This window comes from Sciurus vulgaris (genome assembly GCF_902686455.1).
Source record: "Sciurus vulgaris genome assembly, chromosome: 15".
Taxonomy (NCBI): domain Eukaryota; kingdom Metazoa; phylum Chordata; class Mammalia; order Rodentia; family Sciuridae; genus Sciurus; species Sciurus vulgaris.
Window position 1 is genome coordinate 51,228,319 of NC_136476.1, and position 18,227 is coordinate 51,246,545.

Sequence of the window (18,227 nt, forward strand, 5' to 3'; positions counted from 1 at the left end):
GTGGTTACCCCACGGACAGCCCAGTGCTTTATTCTTATTCTCAAGGTCAGAATCAAGAGGCAACTATGACCTGAGAGTCCAGGCAGCAACCACCAAGGAGATCCCAGGATGAGCATTATTGCATATAAAGATACAAGGGGAGACTCAGAAGACACCGTAATGGTCAGCTCCAACCATTTATTCAGGAGAGGGCAGAAGAGCAATACTTCTATGCCAATTGTAGCCACTGGCCACCATGGCCCAAAGAACCAAATGATGCTTCAAGCAAAAAAAATATATAATTCCAGGGCCTACCAAATAACTGGTATGTCTTGGGTCATGTGATTTTTCTTTTTATTTTTGGTATTAAGGATTTAATCCAGAAGTGCACTAAGCTACATCTTCAGCTCTTTAGCCTCTCTGAAAATAAAAAGGAACTGGGGATAGAGTTACTGGGTTCAATCCCCAGTAACTACACATACACATGCACATGTGCACACACACAAAGGTAGAAGGGAAGATAAAGACCCACATTTAGTAAGGAGCATGGTTTACTGGGGCTCTTGGTAAAAGGCCCTCAAGTTCCCCAGAGATTATCATAGATCATTCATCTGCCAAAGCTATGGCAACACTGGGAACAACCACCAAATGGAAACCAGCTTTCTCAGTGGTGATGCTGAGGCAATTCCATAAGACAAGAATCCTAAATACCAAGCAGGTTGGCAGTCAAGGGAGGAAGGACATGTTAGAAGAATGAGAACTGCCACTGTCCTGGCCTCACTATTTCCCACTCACCATAGGCAGCCGTGACTGCAGCATCTGGAGCTCATCATACCCGTAGATCTGTAGGAGAACCAGAAAGGGTATATTAGGGAGCAGGCCCATTAGTGGCCAAAACAAGATTGGGAGGATAAGACACCCACAAATAGGACCTAGCTCAGCTACTGTGAACAGATCCTTCCCAGATGGAGTTTACTGCCCAGATGGAGTCTAGATCTGAAGGAACATCAGGAATCAGAGAAGCAAAGACAGAAGGCTCAAGGAAGAAGAGCAGCCTAAGGTGGGCAGCCCCGACCCAACCCAAGGTCCCCCTCACCAGGTCCTGCCAGGTGCCAGGCCCTGAGGCCAGGGGAGCTGGGGATGGCCAGGAGTTCCACTGTGCGCTCACCGGGTAGGCAGGTAGCAGTCCTCCAGGGCCCACGAGGTACTGGTTGTGCAGCAAGGGAGGCACCCCCTGAGGGAGGTTTGGGGGTGCTTTGCCTGCAGAGAGAAAAATCAAATGGAGTAGAACACCTACCATAGAGGGGTTCCTCAGCTGTTTTGGGAGGAGACACAGGTCTCACTGAGCTCACTGTTGGTCAGTGCTAAGCCTGATGGGTCCATGGCCAAGAGGACAGGGCAATGGCTATCAGATTTAGAAGGTCATGCCAGAAAGGGGCTTGAATGAAGACAGAAGGCAAACACCACCACATTTAGGATGTTTCAACATCAGAGGGTTGTTCCAGAGAGAGGTACCTTTTTATTCCTCAATCCGAAGGTCAAATTATCAATCATGAACATAAAAAACAATCTGCCTCCTCAAAACAGAAGGAAGCTACAGTGTCTGAAGACAGACAGGCTGTGTTAAAGGTGGCTTGGGCCATTTCCACAGGCAGTCATATAAGATGGCCAAGAGAAACCCCCTGTTCTCAGTCATCTTTTCATCTGAGCTCCTGGTACAAATGAGGACAGAATGACTGGGGATCTAGAAGCATAAAAGTTGCTGGGAATCCTGCCCCAGGGAAGGCTACCCAAAAGACTCCAACTGCAACCAACCCCCAGGGGCCAGAATGAATACATGAGTAAAATCTGGCTGTGGCAGGACCAGAGTGAGCATATTATCTTCTAATGTCTGTGGCCATCCACCATGTCCTGGCAGCCACCACTATACAGAGTTCCTGGGAAGCCAGCTGTGCACACTTGAGGTGGCATGGGTGAGCAGGAAAGGTCCCCTGGAACACATACCTGAGGTCACCAAGGGTGCAGCCCTCGTATTGCTGCTGGGTGTGTTCACAGTGGTCCCTCCCAGGCAGAGGCTGTTTGCTGTGCTCATGCTGCCAGGCAGGCTGACACCTGAGGATGGGGTACTTGAGGCGGATGTCGCTGCCGTGGAAAAGGTAGCTGAGGACTGCAGGGCAGGGGCATTTTCTAAGCTGTTGTGCTGTCAAAACAAAAGCCCAGACACGTGGATCTGGAGGCAAAGAGGGTACTGGGAGGGGCCGCCTGGCCTTTGAGCCCACAGTCTCATGGCTCAACAGGCAGATAGATCACAATGCTAACACTGGGCTCTGTGCTCAGTGATCACTGTAGCGTCTTAGCACTGCATCGAAATTCAGCCAACAGGACTCATAAATTGAATATCAACAACACTGAAACTGAGCTCTATGACAAAAGTCATCTTAAAAAATCCTTCAAGTTGATCAAGTTTTGTATCTGAAACAAGGCACGGAAGCAACAAACTGGTGATCACAAATGAACAAAGGCCATTTCAACATGGGGCAAGAATTACCACCTCATACAAAAGCAGAGACTCAGAGGAACTAACCATAGGGTCACAGGCAGCCCAGCCAAGTCAGAGTCTTTGGGTTATTTCTTTCTATTAAGCATCTTAACTATTCTGGTCCAAGCCACAGGATACCACCAAAGGCCTTTAATCCAAAATCTGGTAACACCTCAGTCTACCAATGCCTCATAAGGGCCTACTCCATAAAGCCCTGGTATTATTCATACTCAACAAGGTCTACCCAAGAAGAAAGGAAGGAAGGGCTTTTCCCAGTAGAAAGTTCTATGAGACAATGAGTTCCAGGAAACCAGCCCAGCATCTCAAGTCTAGTAACAAGGTATCATGAAGGGTTTTAAGCCCTAAGGAGGTGGAGGAAGAGATATACTGGATTGGACAAAGCAAGTCCAAATAGGTAGGAAAAAACTTCCCTAAGACTGACATGAATCTCCAAACCATAAATTGTAAAGAATATAGAAGTACAGAAACTCCAAGAGAAAAAGCAGAAGAAAGCATCGGGATAAAGGGGACCACCATGCAAAGTCTCTATGGACAGACACCTCATCTCATAGCCTTCCCTATCCATCTGAAGAACATATAGAAAGGATTCACCAAGATTAGGACAACTGAAAACACAATTTCCCTGGACTACCAGGGAATCTTGCTTCTTCAGCACAGAACCAAGACCAACGGTGTACTGCCCTCCCCAGGAAGAGTCAGACTTCCCACTTGAGACCACCCAACAGTCCCTGCAGTAGCTCTCACCAAGGCTCCAAGTACTTTCACAGGAGATAAAAATGAACTGTTCTCATCCATAAGAAATGTCTGCTAGAGGACAGTTCTTGACTTATTTAAAGGAACTCAAGTCATCTAGAAAGCCTCGCCTCCCTTCTGCTGCCCCCAACAAGCCCATCTCTGACCCTCACCTCCCAGTGATGAGAAAATGCCAAAGTGTGGACCTAACTGACCCGCACACCATTTAAAGGGTCTCACTTAGTCCATCCAACAAGTCTGTGGAGTCAGCTCCCCAAGGATGGGACCAGAGACGCAAGGGAAGGAGAAAACATTCAGATTCCTTCAAAATTTGTAAGGGGAAGAACAATGAAAGAAAAGAAATATAGCTGACTACAATTTTTTTTTTTTAAAGAACACACAATTTGTAAAATGAAAAATATAAGCTGGGTGCTTGTAATTCCCATGACTCAGGAAGCTAAGGCCGGAGGGTTGATTACAAGATCAAGGCCAGCCTTAGCAACTTAGTGAGACCCCATTTCAAAATAAAAATAAAAAGGCGGCTGGAGATGCAAATCAGTGATAGAGCGCCCTTAGGTTGGTGGGGGCGGGGGGAGACCCTACACCTCCCATTACAAATGTCTATTAGTCTCCATAATACAGAGGATAATACAGAGGGTACCTAGAAAGATATGAAGGACTCAACATAAGGAACCAAGAATTATAAACAGCTTACAGGAAAGGAATTCATTGTTTTTCAAATATATAAAAAAAGATGTCCAACTCAAATTTAAAAATACACAGAAGCAAAAGTACAAATATGGGGCAATGCCATTTTGGGAAGGCTGTGGAGAAATAAGGCATTTCATTTACTGCCTATGGAGGTTAACAGTTAAAAATCAATGCAAGGCAATGTGTATGTAATGACAAATGTACCAGGCCTGGTGAAACATGCATGTAACCCTTTGATTCAGAAGAGGGAGGCAGAAGGATTCCAAGATTAAGGCCATCTCAGCAAAAGTGAGCTCTGTCTCAAAAAGTAAAAAGGGCTGGGAATGTAGCTCAGTGGTTAAACACACCGGAAGTTCAATTCCAATTACCAAAAAAATGAAAATTAAAAATAAAATGACAAATGCCTAACAGTTCCACAACCAGATTTACCTTAAGACAGTTGCACATGTGAAACAGTGTATGCAGAAGGTCATTTACTCAACTCTAGTATCAAGACTAAAACAGTGCTGGATGGAGGACACAGTCTCTGCAGCACAACTGAAAAAAGAACAAAGAGCCTACCGTTGGGGGAGTGGGGTGTCCAAGGACCACTATCATATACAATATTTTCATTTATGTCATAGGACAAAGGGGACAAAAAAGGAGGGGAAATGTTATCTTTTCCTTTTTCAAGGATTTTTTTTTAAGCTACTACTGATGAAAAAAAATGGGCAGTCCAGGGCTTGAACTAAGAAATTTAGAGACCAGAAGTTCTTTTAGTATATAGCTTTTTATAAAACTCAATAATAATTATTTTGAATATTTAATAATGTGACCATTCTGACACACAGAGTGTGGAACTCCCTGCATGAACAGTGCAATGCTGGTGCTGGCAGTTTGGATTACAACACTTGGAGATTTCTGCTGAGACACAGCATGCAATTCCCCATCTGGATCCCAGCAACAGGGATGTGGACGTAGAGGTTCCCCTCCTTCCAACAGTGTGGTTAGCTCGTTTCCACAACGAGAGGACAGAGGCAGGTGGGCAGGCAGGAGCCCACAGTATCCCACCTAGAAGATGGCAGGCTATAGGCTTTTTGTTTTTCTTTCATTTTGGGCAGGAGGGGATACTAGGGTTTAAACCCATGGGTGCTTTACCACTGAGCTACATGAATAGCCCTTTTTTCTTGTCTTGTTTTGGTTTTTTTTGTTGTTGTTGTTTTTTGGGGGGAGTACCAATGATTGAACTCAGGGGCACTTGACCACTGAACCACATCCTGAGCCCTATTTTTGCATTTTATTTAGAGACAGGGTCTCACTGAGTTGCTTCGCACCTTGCTAAGTTGCTGAGGCTGGCTTTGAACTCACAATTCTCCTGCCTTAGCCTCCCAGGCTGCTGGGATTACAGGCATGTGCCAGGGCACCTGGCCGCCCTTTTTACTTTTTGAGACAAGGTCTCACTAAGCTGCTGAGGCTGGCTTAAACTTGCCACCCTCCTGCGTTAGCCTCCTGAGTTACAGTGATTATAGGTGTGTGCCACCATGCCCAACAAAGGTTATTGATTTTAAAACAGAATTTTGTGTAAGATTTCACTTGGAAAACTATGGTTTGAAAGTCACAGTGTTTGATACCAATACAAGAACAGGACTGCCACTTTCCAACCCCTTATTTTGCTGTGGCCCCAATTCCTTCCTCAGAGGAAACAAATTTCACCCATTTTGTGGCTCTCCTATTCATTTCTATCCAAAAATCATCCCTGCCTGTGGATCCTCCCCTACTCCCACCTTGTCTGAAACTCCTGTCACCCAAGAGCATGGACATTCTGCCCTGTCTAGGCATCTTTCAACTCATCCATCTTTAACTAAAAGTTCCCCAGTTTTCAGTTAAACACCTCTTAAAACATCCCCTCTCTGCCTACCACTCATTTCTCTACCCACCACCATCTGGCCAGACCTCTATACCACTTAAAACCACACTCGTAACTTCACAACTGACCAAGTCACAATTCACAACCCTAATCTAGGGTTACTCATAGCATATAAAAACACTTCCTAGCCAGTACCTCCACTTTGGATCTCTCCCGGCCTGGCTTCCTCGACAGCATAATTCTGCTTCCATTTTTGCCCTTCCACCCTTCAGACTTCCTTCTTCAAAGTGTGCGACTCTGACACAGGGAAGATGGCACAGGCACAGATCAATAGGACACCCATGGCTACCACTAGGAACGTTCCCATGACTGCCAAAAGAATGGAACATAGTTACATTGACTGGGCCAATAGCTAGGAATGTCAGTCTCAGAGATAAATGTGCAGGTATCTAGGCACAGGATAGTAAATCCTTGCCTAAGCTAGGCACTCCCTTTTCCCTTCAATACTTGCTCTACACAAAATAGTAGAGGTTTCAAGGAACAATGATCTTGATAAAAATGGTTTTTAGAGGAGCCCAAAGGTCAAGTTTAACAGTGAACCTATTTTTCTCAAAAAAACTTCAAATGCCTCAACATAACAAGGGCTGGAAAACAAAACCTCCCCTATTGGGTAGAAACATCTTCAATTCAAAACAGGGACTCAGGAAGTTCTTGGGGATATCATGGGGGCTCTGAGGCAATTCATGCAAAGAGCCACTTATCAGAAAACATGTCTTCTATGGAGCCCAGGAAACTTACAGGTTGAACCATATAACTACTCAAGATACTTCATGCAAACAACTCCAGATTATCTCAGATCTGAAAATTAATAAACTAAAGCTCCAGGAGTGCTAAGGAGGGAGGCCTGTGGACACTTACGGTGTGTGGTGTACTCGAGGACAGTGCTGCATGCGCAGAGGACAGGCTGCTCTGGTGACTGGAGAGTGAACTAGAAGACAAAAACAGAGCACCCTGTGTCCACCCAAACAGATTATTCCAAAACAACAAAGCTTACTTGGCTCCAATGGCTCTATTCCTGCTTGGCCCTATCCCTGAGGAAGCATACACATCAGACTGCATGCCCCTGGAACCCAGTGACAGGATCCTGGTTGTTAGAAATGACCTAAAATTTCACTCACGACAAGATCTGATATCTCCTGGCCTAGGAAATCGCCAAAGAAAAATTCAGTACACTATAACTGTTTCCTCTTTAGGCAACAGAAAAAGTAAAAACAGGACTGCGCTATGAACACTGTCATGCCTGGAGAGCTCATAAAATCTGTGAGTGAGTGAAGAAAGGTCTATATTCAACCACATATCCCAGAGTCAGAGCTTGATTTCAATCAGATCCAGAGTTCAAATAAAAAGCTCTTGCTCCCAAGGGAAAGGGTCAAGATGGGAGCACTATGCAAAAGATGTAGATAATAAACAACCCCATTTTCCTACACCCTGTTCAAATAACGTCCTCTCTGGAGTCATGACAAGTATTAAGTCAGACACCTGCTCAGATATCCACATCATTCACATTCTGCATTAGTGATGTGGGTCCAGAGTTGGGAACAGGCTATGCATAGAGTACCGGCCTGATGTCCAAGAAGAGTCAGAGGGAACCCAAGACCCCATCCAATTCCAGAAGAATCAGTGCTCCATGTGAGCAGAAGCATTATAACCCAGCAAGATTTTTCTATCTGGTGGTTTTGAGACTTGATCTGGGCAAAACCTAAGGTGGAGTATTAATTCAAAAGCCCAGGATGTCATGTCAGAGACAACAAGTATGTTCTGTTCATAGAAACAACCTTCTATAAAGGCTCTCGGACTCTGCTCAATGTACTTCTCACTCTGGACCCACCTTTCCCCCATACCTGCTAAGCTGAGAGAGGGGGCTGCTGGACAGGTCACCAGGCTGGGACAAGGAGGGCAAAGTGGCAGTGTGCTGGGATGCAGAGGGCAGAAGCGCAGTGCAGGAGGTGGTGCTGGGCAGGGAGCCCACAGATGGGAGGGCAGAAGGAGGGTCTGTTGTCTTTGGAGCTGGAACGGATGAAGTAGCTGTAAGAAACAGATCTGTTTAGCTCCAAAACCAATCCTGAGTATCAGAAATCTACACAGTATCTTGTGACATGTCAGGCTTGGTGAAATACACACAAAGTTAACATTTCCTAGGACAATGCCCGAGCATGTCAACAGATGGTCCCATACATGTGAGACAAGACTACCAAAAGGACAGGTGATGGTCAGACATACAAGATTGAAAGAGAAAGCAATGACACTTTTATAATCATAAACTGTCCTATAATGTGGGTATACTTCAACCTACAGAAACCTGATCCTTGGCAACAAACAAAGGAAAAGAGGTGCTGACATTGACAGGTATAATTATAAAGTGAGGCAAATGTTCCTCCAAAGGACAGTAAGAGAAAATAAAAAATCAATGGGCAAGACCACTGAGAGTACATATCGTATACCAACCCAGGTGGACATTATCAAAAGCTCAGAGCCAGTTCAGAGAAGGAGAATAAAGGCCTGAATATAGACACTGTGGAGAGATCTATATGCCTAAAATCTACAGCAAGAATACACACCTGCAGTATGACACCTACTTTCAAATGCTTAGTGAGAATTTCTTTGGTACATGCATGAACAGATTAATCTCAGAGCATATAAGCAAGCTTGCTAATTACTAGGCTTCAGAAAAGGTATGGATACAAGCAATTCCACCTGTGGAAAAGACTCAGTTCTTGTGCTGTCCACACACACAACTCAGATATGTGCTTGGAAGTACATCATCGTCTTTTCCAGTAAGGAAGGAAAAGTCACTTTTACCTTCCAGCATGACTCCTGTGAACCCACAGGGAAGACTCTATAGTCTAAAAGGAAGGGGAAGTTGAAAACAAAAATGGGCAACGACAGGTAGGCTCACAGCCAGGTCAACTCTTTCCAGAATATTCCCCACAGATATTCTATGCCAAAGATGAAATTAGATGAAGATACCATTAATGTACCTTCCCGGCAACTAAGACCCCATATAGTATTTCCCAGGTCAATGGATGACATTGCTAACAGGCTCACAGTGAGCCATTCTCTCAAAGAACAAGAAATTGGGAGGCAAGATGGAAACAGGTACGGAACAAAGTATGGAAAATAAAAACAGCTGGGCACAGTAGTACATGCCTCTAATCCCAGCAACTCAGGAGGCTGAGGCAGGAGGATTGCAAGTCCAAAGACAGCCTCAGCAACTTATTGAAGCCCTGTCACAAAGAATAAGCAGGGCTGGGGATGTATGTCAATGGCAAAGTACCCCTGGGTTCAATCCCCAGTACCCTAAAAAAAACAACATTCCTTAAATGCACACTATGTTTTTCAGATACTTCATACCTCATTATCTCATTTTAAATTATCTCCAAACCACCTAGGATCCCTATATGCATTCTTGAATTCCCAAGAGGACAAAAGAAATTTACCACAGCTGCTGCTAGAATAAAAAGTATTCCATCATCCAATAAGCTCAAAGCTGCCAACATTTCTCAAAACAGCCCTTGCAACCCAGCTTTATCACTAATACTAAAAACAAACCCTGGTGCAACAATTCCATCATTTCAATTTCAATGGCATCTGATAGAGTTCTAGATCCATACTCCCAAAAATTCTAATTTAAAACAGTCATTCTGGCTTCCATACTCCATAATGGAGAACCATTTGACTCACTGAAAGATGAAACAGAAATAATATAAATAATCACAGACAAGCCAGTCAGGCACCAAAAAAAGAAAAAAACTACTACAGAATCACCTGCACTACACCTCCAGTGATCACTGAGCTATTGGAAGGGTAGAATCCCCCTTCATTTTTCTCCAGAGCATCCCCAGGGTACACTTTCTATCTCTTCCTAAGCAGCAGTCCTTCAGGTTCATTGATAGCAATGAGTATGTCTTTCCTGAACAGGAATAGCAATTTTTTGCTTTAAAAATCCATCACATTACTTGTGTGACTGCGCATTCTCCAACCTATCTCTAAGCAAATCAGGGCAGAATAATACCAGACTATAATTCTTGCTGTGGCTACAACATTTCTAATAATACCACCAACCATCACCTTAGCAAATGGAAACTAGCCAACCTTTGTTAGCTCTGCCACAGAAATGAGAATTGATTCCCCTTAAACAATGAGTATGGGTATATTCTGTCCCAGTGATGGATCAGAACAGTGCCAAGAAAAAAAATCCAACTGGGCTGTTTTTGGAGAAATAGCCATTGCTCAACTGTTGTTTTCTCCATCATATCCTCCATGCTTTCCTCTAATTTTCACCAGCTATGGACAAGAGTAGTTAGCTGATATACTTACTGTCTACTGTCTGCTGACTTCGACCACTGCCATGTCCATTCTACAAGGAACAGAAAAGAAAATAAGTAAACCCACATACCTACTTGACTTTCTATTAGAATTCAGAAACAATCATATGACATATTGGTTAATGGTGGGCAAACTGTCTATTTTATTCTATTGTTTTTTAAAGGAATCCCACAAACAAACAAATCCCAAGGATTTGTTTTCCAGATACTTCATACCTCATTATCTCATTTTAAATTATCTCCAAACCACCCTGATATTTTTGAAACTAGATTGAGTATTTGTGGAAGTAAGAAGATCAAAGGAAATAATTAATCAGTCCTAATATAATCATTAAAATGTCCAACTAAGGGGCCGGGGATATAGCTCTCAGTTGGTAGAGTGCTTGCTTTGCGTGCATGCACAAGGCCCTGGGTTCAATTCCCGGCACTGTAAAAATAAAAAAAAATTTTTTGAATATCCAACTGAGCCAGGTGCAATGGCACACACCTGTAATCCCAGCAACTCAGGAGGTTCATGAGGCAGGAGGATCACAAGTTCAAGGCCAGTCTCAGCAATTTAGCAAGGCCCCATCTCAAAACAAAAAATAAAAAGGATTGGGGATATGGCTCAGTGGTTAAGTGCCCCTGGGTTCAACCCCCAGCATACCCCCACCCCACACAAACACACACAAACTAGACTATTATATTGAAATCACTAGGTACTTTCCTATCTTGGGCAAATTCTAGCTCCTGAATATTATTTTTGCAAAAAAGAAAATGTACAAAATAGAACTAAAGAAAACTTATTGTGTTTTAGATCACTAAAAACAAAATGCTTCTCAGAGAAAAAGAGATGTGGCCTTAAAACATGGCTTTTCTAAAGTAGGCAAGTAGAAAGTGAGGATAATGTATATCCTGAGTCAAAATTCAGAACCTGAAAACTGGTTTGAGTGAATTGCAAAACATTTCAATAGAACCCATACCAAAAAAAGGGCATTTAAAAAAAAAAAAAGTTTTTTAGTTGTAGATGGACACAATTCCTTTATTTTATTTTTATGTGGTGCTGAGGCTTGAACCCAGTGCCTCACACATGTTAGGTGAGTGTTCTACCTCTGAGCCACAATTACAGCTACAGAAAAAGGCATTCTTAGAAATGACATCTGCCTCTGCTGAGCAAGCCAGGGAGCCATGGCATGGCAGGATGAATAGCAGAGAACACAGGCTTAGGCACTGTCCCTAGATAAGGAGAGGAACTTGAAAAAAGCTACAAGGCACATTCCTTTTTGCAAATGTCAAAGCTACTAAAGAAAAAGATTTTATGGCTGTGGCCTGTGCAATAACCCAAATCTACTACAACTTATACTTATGACTACTGTACTTACTTACAATACTCTTTGTTCTATAAATTACCTGAAGTTATTTAAAAGAAATGTAGACAGTAAACAGAGAGAGAAATGGTAGACGGTAAAACAAAATGATTAGAGAAAAAAAAAGAAAACTGTTAGTTAAAATAAAAAGTTATAGTTAGGGAAAAGGTAACACAGGATACCTCACCAAATATAGAAAACTGAGTGGAGATTAATGAAAAGTCTAGTCTCTTTTCTCCTTTTAAAGTAGGGTTCACTCACCACTAAATATCTTTTATGATTATCTAATGGGTTCATCCTAAACAGTACAAACCCTAAGATTTATAAGTCTTCCCAAGCCAGGTGAAATGGCGCACGCCTATCATCCCAGTGACTCAGGAAGCTGAGGCAGGAGTATTAAAAGTCTGATCACAGCTTTAGCAACTTAGTGAGGACCTAAGTATTGTAGCAAGACACTGTCTCAAAATAAAAAATAAAAAGGATTGGGGATGAAATTTAGTGGAAGAGCACTTGCCTAAGCATGAGTGGCCATGGATTCAATAATCAGTATTGCAAAATAAATGAATGAAATAAAATGCAAACAATGGACAAACTGATAAAGGGCATTACATAAGCTGGATTTTATGCAGAAGAATGGTAGGAGAGAAAGCAAACAATTATCAAAGGATCCAGAGAGAGAGAAAAAATCTGTAGACCAGCCAAACATGGCAACATGCCCTGTAATCCCAGGAACTCAGGAGGCTGAGGAAGAAGGATTACAAATTGGAGACCAGCCTCAGCAACTTAGTGAGACCCTATCTACAAAATGAAAAATAAAAAGGGATGGAGATGTAGCACAGTGGTAGAGTGTCCTAGGATTCAAATTCAATAACCAGTACTACAAAAGAAAAAAAAAACAAAAACAAAAAACCCTACAGGAGAGATCAGAAATCAAGTAGCTGAGCAAGGAATGAAGGGAGCAGTGACATGCATAATAAGTAAGGTGTAAAGTTAGCGTTAAAACTAAAATGTCAGGGAGATAACAATATGTTTGCACAAACAGCATGTGGTCTGATTCTGATTTACTTGTCAAAAACAGAATACACCATCAATGTCAAAGTGAACTTTCTGCAATGTTGGAAATAATCTCCATCTGCATAGTCCCATGTTGTATCCACTAACTATACCTAGCTAATAAGCATTTAAAATGTTGCTAACTTTTAAGGTACTGACATTTTATTTGATTTGTACATTGTTAAATAGCCACATTTGGCTAGTAGTTGCCAAATAGGAAAAATACAGGAATAAACTTAATGTTAAAGATGACAGATCACAAATACATGACATTTTAAAAATGGATAAACTCAAAAAGAAAAATCAGTGGGGAAAAAAAGGATAATAATAAAACGCTGTATACCAGAAAGCATACTGAGAATAGTATCTGACTCAGCTAAAAATGGAAAAGTCAAATCATGTCAGTAGTAAGGAAACCAAAGGACAACCCATCTCATATCAAAGAACCACTCCAAGCACCTAATATTGATCTATATGAGCTGACTTTGGAAGCAGGAGTGGAGGGGAAGTCAAATAGAGAACTGACTTAAAACCTGCAGAGCTAGACCTGCTCTTTCCTTTACACAGCAGGTGGCGCAACCCCTTCTCCCCCACTGCTTTCACCCAGGAGCTGTACACATCACAAGGACCAAGACAATGGAGACAAATTGAATCTTGAGACACCCAGTTAAACCAATGCTTCTCCATACTAATAGATGAATATTATCTGATTTGAGTTTCAAAAGTAAGAAAGGGAAAGCTAGAAGAAAGGTTTTGAAAGTTTTTACCACAAAGGAATGATGAGTGTTTGCAGAGATAAATGTTTAACCTGATTTAAGTATTATACAATAGTTATTCAATGTACACATATATGGAAATACTAGATTACCACAACATGTACAATTTTATATTTTTACCTATCAGTTGACAAATAAATCGAATATTGCAAAAAGGAATAAAAGAGGTAGACAATATCACTATATTCCCTACAGATGTTAAAAGGACAGTAAGAAAAAAACAAAGATTTTATAGCAAGAAATTAATAACTTAGAAAACAGATTAATCCCTTGGTACAAATTTTAAAAAATAGCTTAATATCACTTCACCAATTAAAGAAATTAAAATTGGAATTACAAGCTTCCTTACAAAGACAATTTTCTGGCCTGATGGTTTTACCTGTGAATGATACCAAATATTTCAGGCAGGAAAAAGGACAATCTTCAACACTCTTAGAAAATAAAGACACAAATTGAGGTTGGTGGCAATAAAAGATAGTTAAAATTATATTATACAGTGTAAAGTCAACAACTAATGCCAAAAATCAGGTTAAAGAATCAAGGAATAAGAATATAAAGAGGCCAGGTGCAGGCGCACACACCTGTAATCCCAGCAGCTTGGGAGGCTGATGCAGGAGGATCTCCAATTCAAGGCCAGTCTCAGCAAAAACGAGGTGCTAAGCAACTCAGTGAGACCCTGTCTCCAAATAAAATACAAAATAGGGCTGGGGGTGTGGTTCAGTGGTCAAATTACGCTGAGTTCAATCCTGGGTAAACTGCATGCGCCTTCCCCGCAAAAACAATAATATAAAGAGGAGAAAAGCTAAAGGAAGTTCAATTTAACTGTGTCTGAAGTACATTTAACTGGAATTACCTAGTAAGCAGTTGAGAATATAGAGGAGAAAGCTCAAGATTAAAAAAAATAACTTTTAGGGTTACAGGAAAATTTATCAGTTAGGACTAAAGAGCAAAGATAAAGAGTCCTCCCATAATAATTTACAGAACCATCACCATGTCAGAAAAGTAATAATAAGCCTGCCAGTTGCTTCTTGGCAATGACATACTCCCAAAAACCAGGCTGTCTGCTATGAGGTAAAAAGTTTTATGGGAACTGGAATAAGGCCAAAAGCAATGAAAGCAGTGTGTTTAAGGGGACTGAACAGGATCATGACAGCTACATGGAATCCAGGAGCTTAACTTATTTGAATCTAAGTATTACAAGGATGTAGCCTATACTGTGATTGTTTTGATTTGCAGACACTAACATGTCAATCAAATGGTTCCTGGGAAGGCAATTTTAATCTGTAGATATTCCAGGTGTGTGTATGTGCATGCACAAGTACATGCACACTTCAGAGACAGAGACACAGAAATTACTCTAATGTGGCCAGAGAACACAGATGTATTTCTGAATGTTCAGGTGATGGGAATGGTGGAAAGGACGAAATGAGAAAAGCTCCATCTAACTCCGATAATATGTTGCAAGATTCTGTTCTAGCCTGTGATTTTGTTCATTTTGTTTTTTCCTTTGAGTACTGGGGATTGAACCCAGAGGTGCTTTGCTTTACCACTGAAACTTTTTAATTTATTCCAAACCTTTCTAATTTTTATTTTGAGGTAGAATCTTGCTAAATTGCCCAGGATGGCCTCCAACATGTGATCCTCCTGCCTCAGTCTCCCAAGTACCTTGGATTATAAATGGTCACCACCGCACCTAGCTAGGCTGTGATTTTGTTATCACTAGAGATATAAGAGCATAACCTCAGAAAACACAGCTTAAATAACATTATTATTGGGTATTCGACATCTTCTTAATGTCTCAGTGTTTTATTAAAACAAGATATCTTAACTCAAACACAGTTAAGATTTCAGCTGGGTGCAGTGGTGCACACGTATAATCCCAGCAGCTCAGGAAGCTGAGGTAGGAGGATTTCGAGTTCAAAGCCAGGCTCAGCAACTTAGTGAGGCCCTAAGCAACTCAGGGAGACCCTGTCTCTAAATAAAATATAAAAAGGGCTGGGGATATGGCTTAGTGGCTAAGTGAACCTGGGTTCAATTCCTGGTACCAAGGGGATAAAAAAAAGGATTTCAGATGCATGCCAGCTGACATGATAAAGAACCACCATACTGTGATTGTCTTCTCGGTGCTAAGAAAGCTTTCTCCGAAACTGGAAATTTGTATGTACCTTTCTGGGCATAATCTACACAAAGTAAAATGTGCAAGCTTATTGTATAACTCTGTGAAGATGGTGAGAAGGGTTCCTGTGAGATAACAGTTTGGATTTCACTAACAAGATTAGTAATCACCAGCACTATTAATAAAAAGTAGAGTTAAATTTTTAAATTCACTTAAGAGTTTGGTGAAATGATGCACACCTAAAAACCCAGCAACTCAGGAGGCTGAACAAGGAAGATTGAAAGTTAAAGACCAGCTTCAGCAACTTTGTGAGGCCCTATGTCAAAAAGTAAAAAGTGCTGGGGATACAGCTCAGTAGTAGAAGATCTCTGGGTTTAAATCCAGTACCAAAGTTTAACATAAAAGTTAAACTTGATGGTACACTCCTGTAATACCAACTACTTGGGAGGCTAAAGCAGGAAGATCCCAAGTTTGAGGTCAGTCTGAGCAACTTAGCAAGACTCTGTGTAAAAAAAAAAAAAAAAAAAAAAAAAAACTTAGAAGGACTGTGGATATAGCTCAGTGGTAGAGCACCCCTAGGTTTAATTGCCACTACACCCCCAATAAATGAACATAAAATAAATACATGCACAAATAAATTAATTTAAAAATAGAGACAAGAGTTATAGATTTGAAATTCCAAGAAACTATGTCATATGTACAAAATCATGTCAAGTGATAAAAACAGAATATATAGTGATTTTTCTCCCAATATTTAAGAAAGAATTTCAAGTATTGAAAAATTATTTAGCAAATTCCATATCTCTTACACTGAATAATTAACATTTTGCTACATTTTCTTTTGACCTATTTATCCAACCATCTTGTCTCCTAAATGCTTTTTGCTGCATTTCAAATTAAGTTTATAGACACTAGAACTTTTCAACATGCAAATCATTAACTAGAGCTCCAAATTTGTTTACCATATTATTATTATTATTATATATATATATTTTTTTTTGGCGGTGCTGGGGATTGAACCCAGGGCCTTATGCTTATGAGGCAAGCACTCTACCAACTGAGCTATCTCCCGAGCCCCACCATATTTTTTAAGAGACTCATTTGGTGAGTTTCAACAAACACATACACATATAAGCCAAATTCCTATCAAGATATAGAATGTTACCATCCCGCTGAAAAATTCCTTACTGAACACACTGATTTTAATCTCACAAGATATGCAAAAAGAGGAAATGAGCAGAATATACTCCTGAAAAGTATTCATAGTAGTTTGGAGAGGACACATGAAATGATAGGCTTAAATTTAGTTTGTGCAAGGCAGACATTACAAGTATGAGCTAGTTTAAATTGTGAGGGAGATACATGGAAATAATAAAAACAGTTGAACTGGCCTAGTACTTTTGTGTTTCTTTTTTTTCTTACTATTCAAATTTCCTTCTCAGATTCTAGGGAGGTATTTATTCAACTTAAAAGAAAACCTCTCACTGGCAATAACAATCAGATATGTAGGAAGCAAACCTCTGCAGATGAAGACTTTGAAATATAACAGATACTTTACTTCTTTATCTATATTCTAGTATCTTTAACAAAAGGTGAGTAGATAATACATAATTACAAAACAAATATAGCTATGGTAATGCAGAACCATATGCAGTCAGTGAAAAATAATTAGTAACACAGGAGGAATACAACAAACATTTAGAATGCAAACATATTAAACCACAAAGGAGCATCCAATACCAAAGCCAAAATGCTTGTACTACTTAGAGTCTTGGTTTTCTCAACCAAGTATATGTAGGTCCATACATGGGCTCTAGAGATGCCTGCAATAACCAAACTACAAGGATTCTACTCAGAATGTTAGCCAATTTTGGGGCTGGGGCTGGGGCTGAGTAATAGAGCTCTTGCCTAGCACTTGTGAGGCACTGGGTTCAATCCTCAGCACCACATAAAAATAAATAAAGGTGTCCATCTACAACTAAAAAAAAAAATATTAAAGGTTAGTCAATTTCAAATTAAATCTTATCCCCAAAGCATAATTTATCATATTTCCAAAGAAGATATTCTAAGAGAAGAACCCAGAAGTACCACTTACTTTAACAGTTCCTGGAGCTGACTCCAGTGGACTTGCAGAGCTTTGGTATGTGATCCTGCTGTGCACAGAACTCTGGTCATAGGAGGAAGACGTTGTAACTGGACTAGTGGAGCTGAGGGATGAGCTGGTCAGACTGGAGGAGGTAACAACTGAAGTTGTATAGGTGGAGTTCTGAACAGCACTGGTCATTGGTAAAGAGGTATTCAGAGGATCACTAAAAAGAATAAAAAGTATCATACTGATGTTGCTTGACATAGGTTTCATTAAACAGAACCATGTCATCAATTTATTGTTATATTCTAATAAAACACACAATTAAAAAATTACACTACTATGATCTATTAAAGTTCAATAATTCCTTTCCCTACACCCACACAAGGTTACCTACATTATTTTTTTTCTTTTTTTTTTAATTTTATTTATTTATTTTTATTGTAAACAAATGGGATACATGTTGTTTCTCTGTACATGGCATAAAGGCATACCATTTGTGTAATCATAAATTTACATAGAGTAATGTTGTTTGATTCATTCTGTTATTTTTTCCCTTCCCCCCACCCCTCCCACCCCTCTTTTCCCTCTATACAGTGCTTCCTTCCTCCATACTTGCCCCCCTCCCTAACCCTAA

The 18,227-nt window shown here is 40.7% G+C and overlaps 1 protein-coding gene across 11 annotated transcripts in view; it reads right to left on the reverse strand.

Moving 5' to 3' along the window:
* UBAP2 (ubiquitin associated protein 2) overlaps window positions 1–18,227 on the reverse strand; it is a 115,787-nt gene that overhangs the window by 9,796 nt on the left and 87,764 nt on the right. For 10 of the 11 annotated variants that reach the window (XM_079113234.1, XM_079113235.1, XM_079113232.1 and 7 more), the window contains 7 exons: window positions 17,600–17,813; window positions 10,206–10,245; window positions 7,730–7,913; window positions 6,747–6,816; window positions 1,984–2,179; window positions 1,076–1,239; window positions 775–822 (listed from right to left, as the gene is read on the reverse strand). In XM_079113234.1, the coding sequence (XP_078969360.1) occupies window positions 775–822; window positions 1,076–1,239; window positions 1,984–2,179; window positions 6,747–6,816; window positions 7,730–7,913; window positions 10,206–10,245; window positions 17,600–17,813 (916 nt within the window). The remainder of the gene's footprint in view (window positions 1–774; window positions 823–1,075; window positions 1,240–1,983; window positions 2,180–6,746; window positions 6,817–7,729; window positions 7,914–10,205; window positions 10,246–17,599; window positions 17,814–18,227) is intronic. The other variant, XM_079113233.1, reaches the window with a different exon arrangement.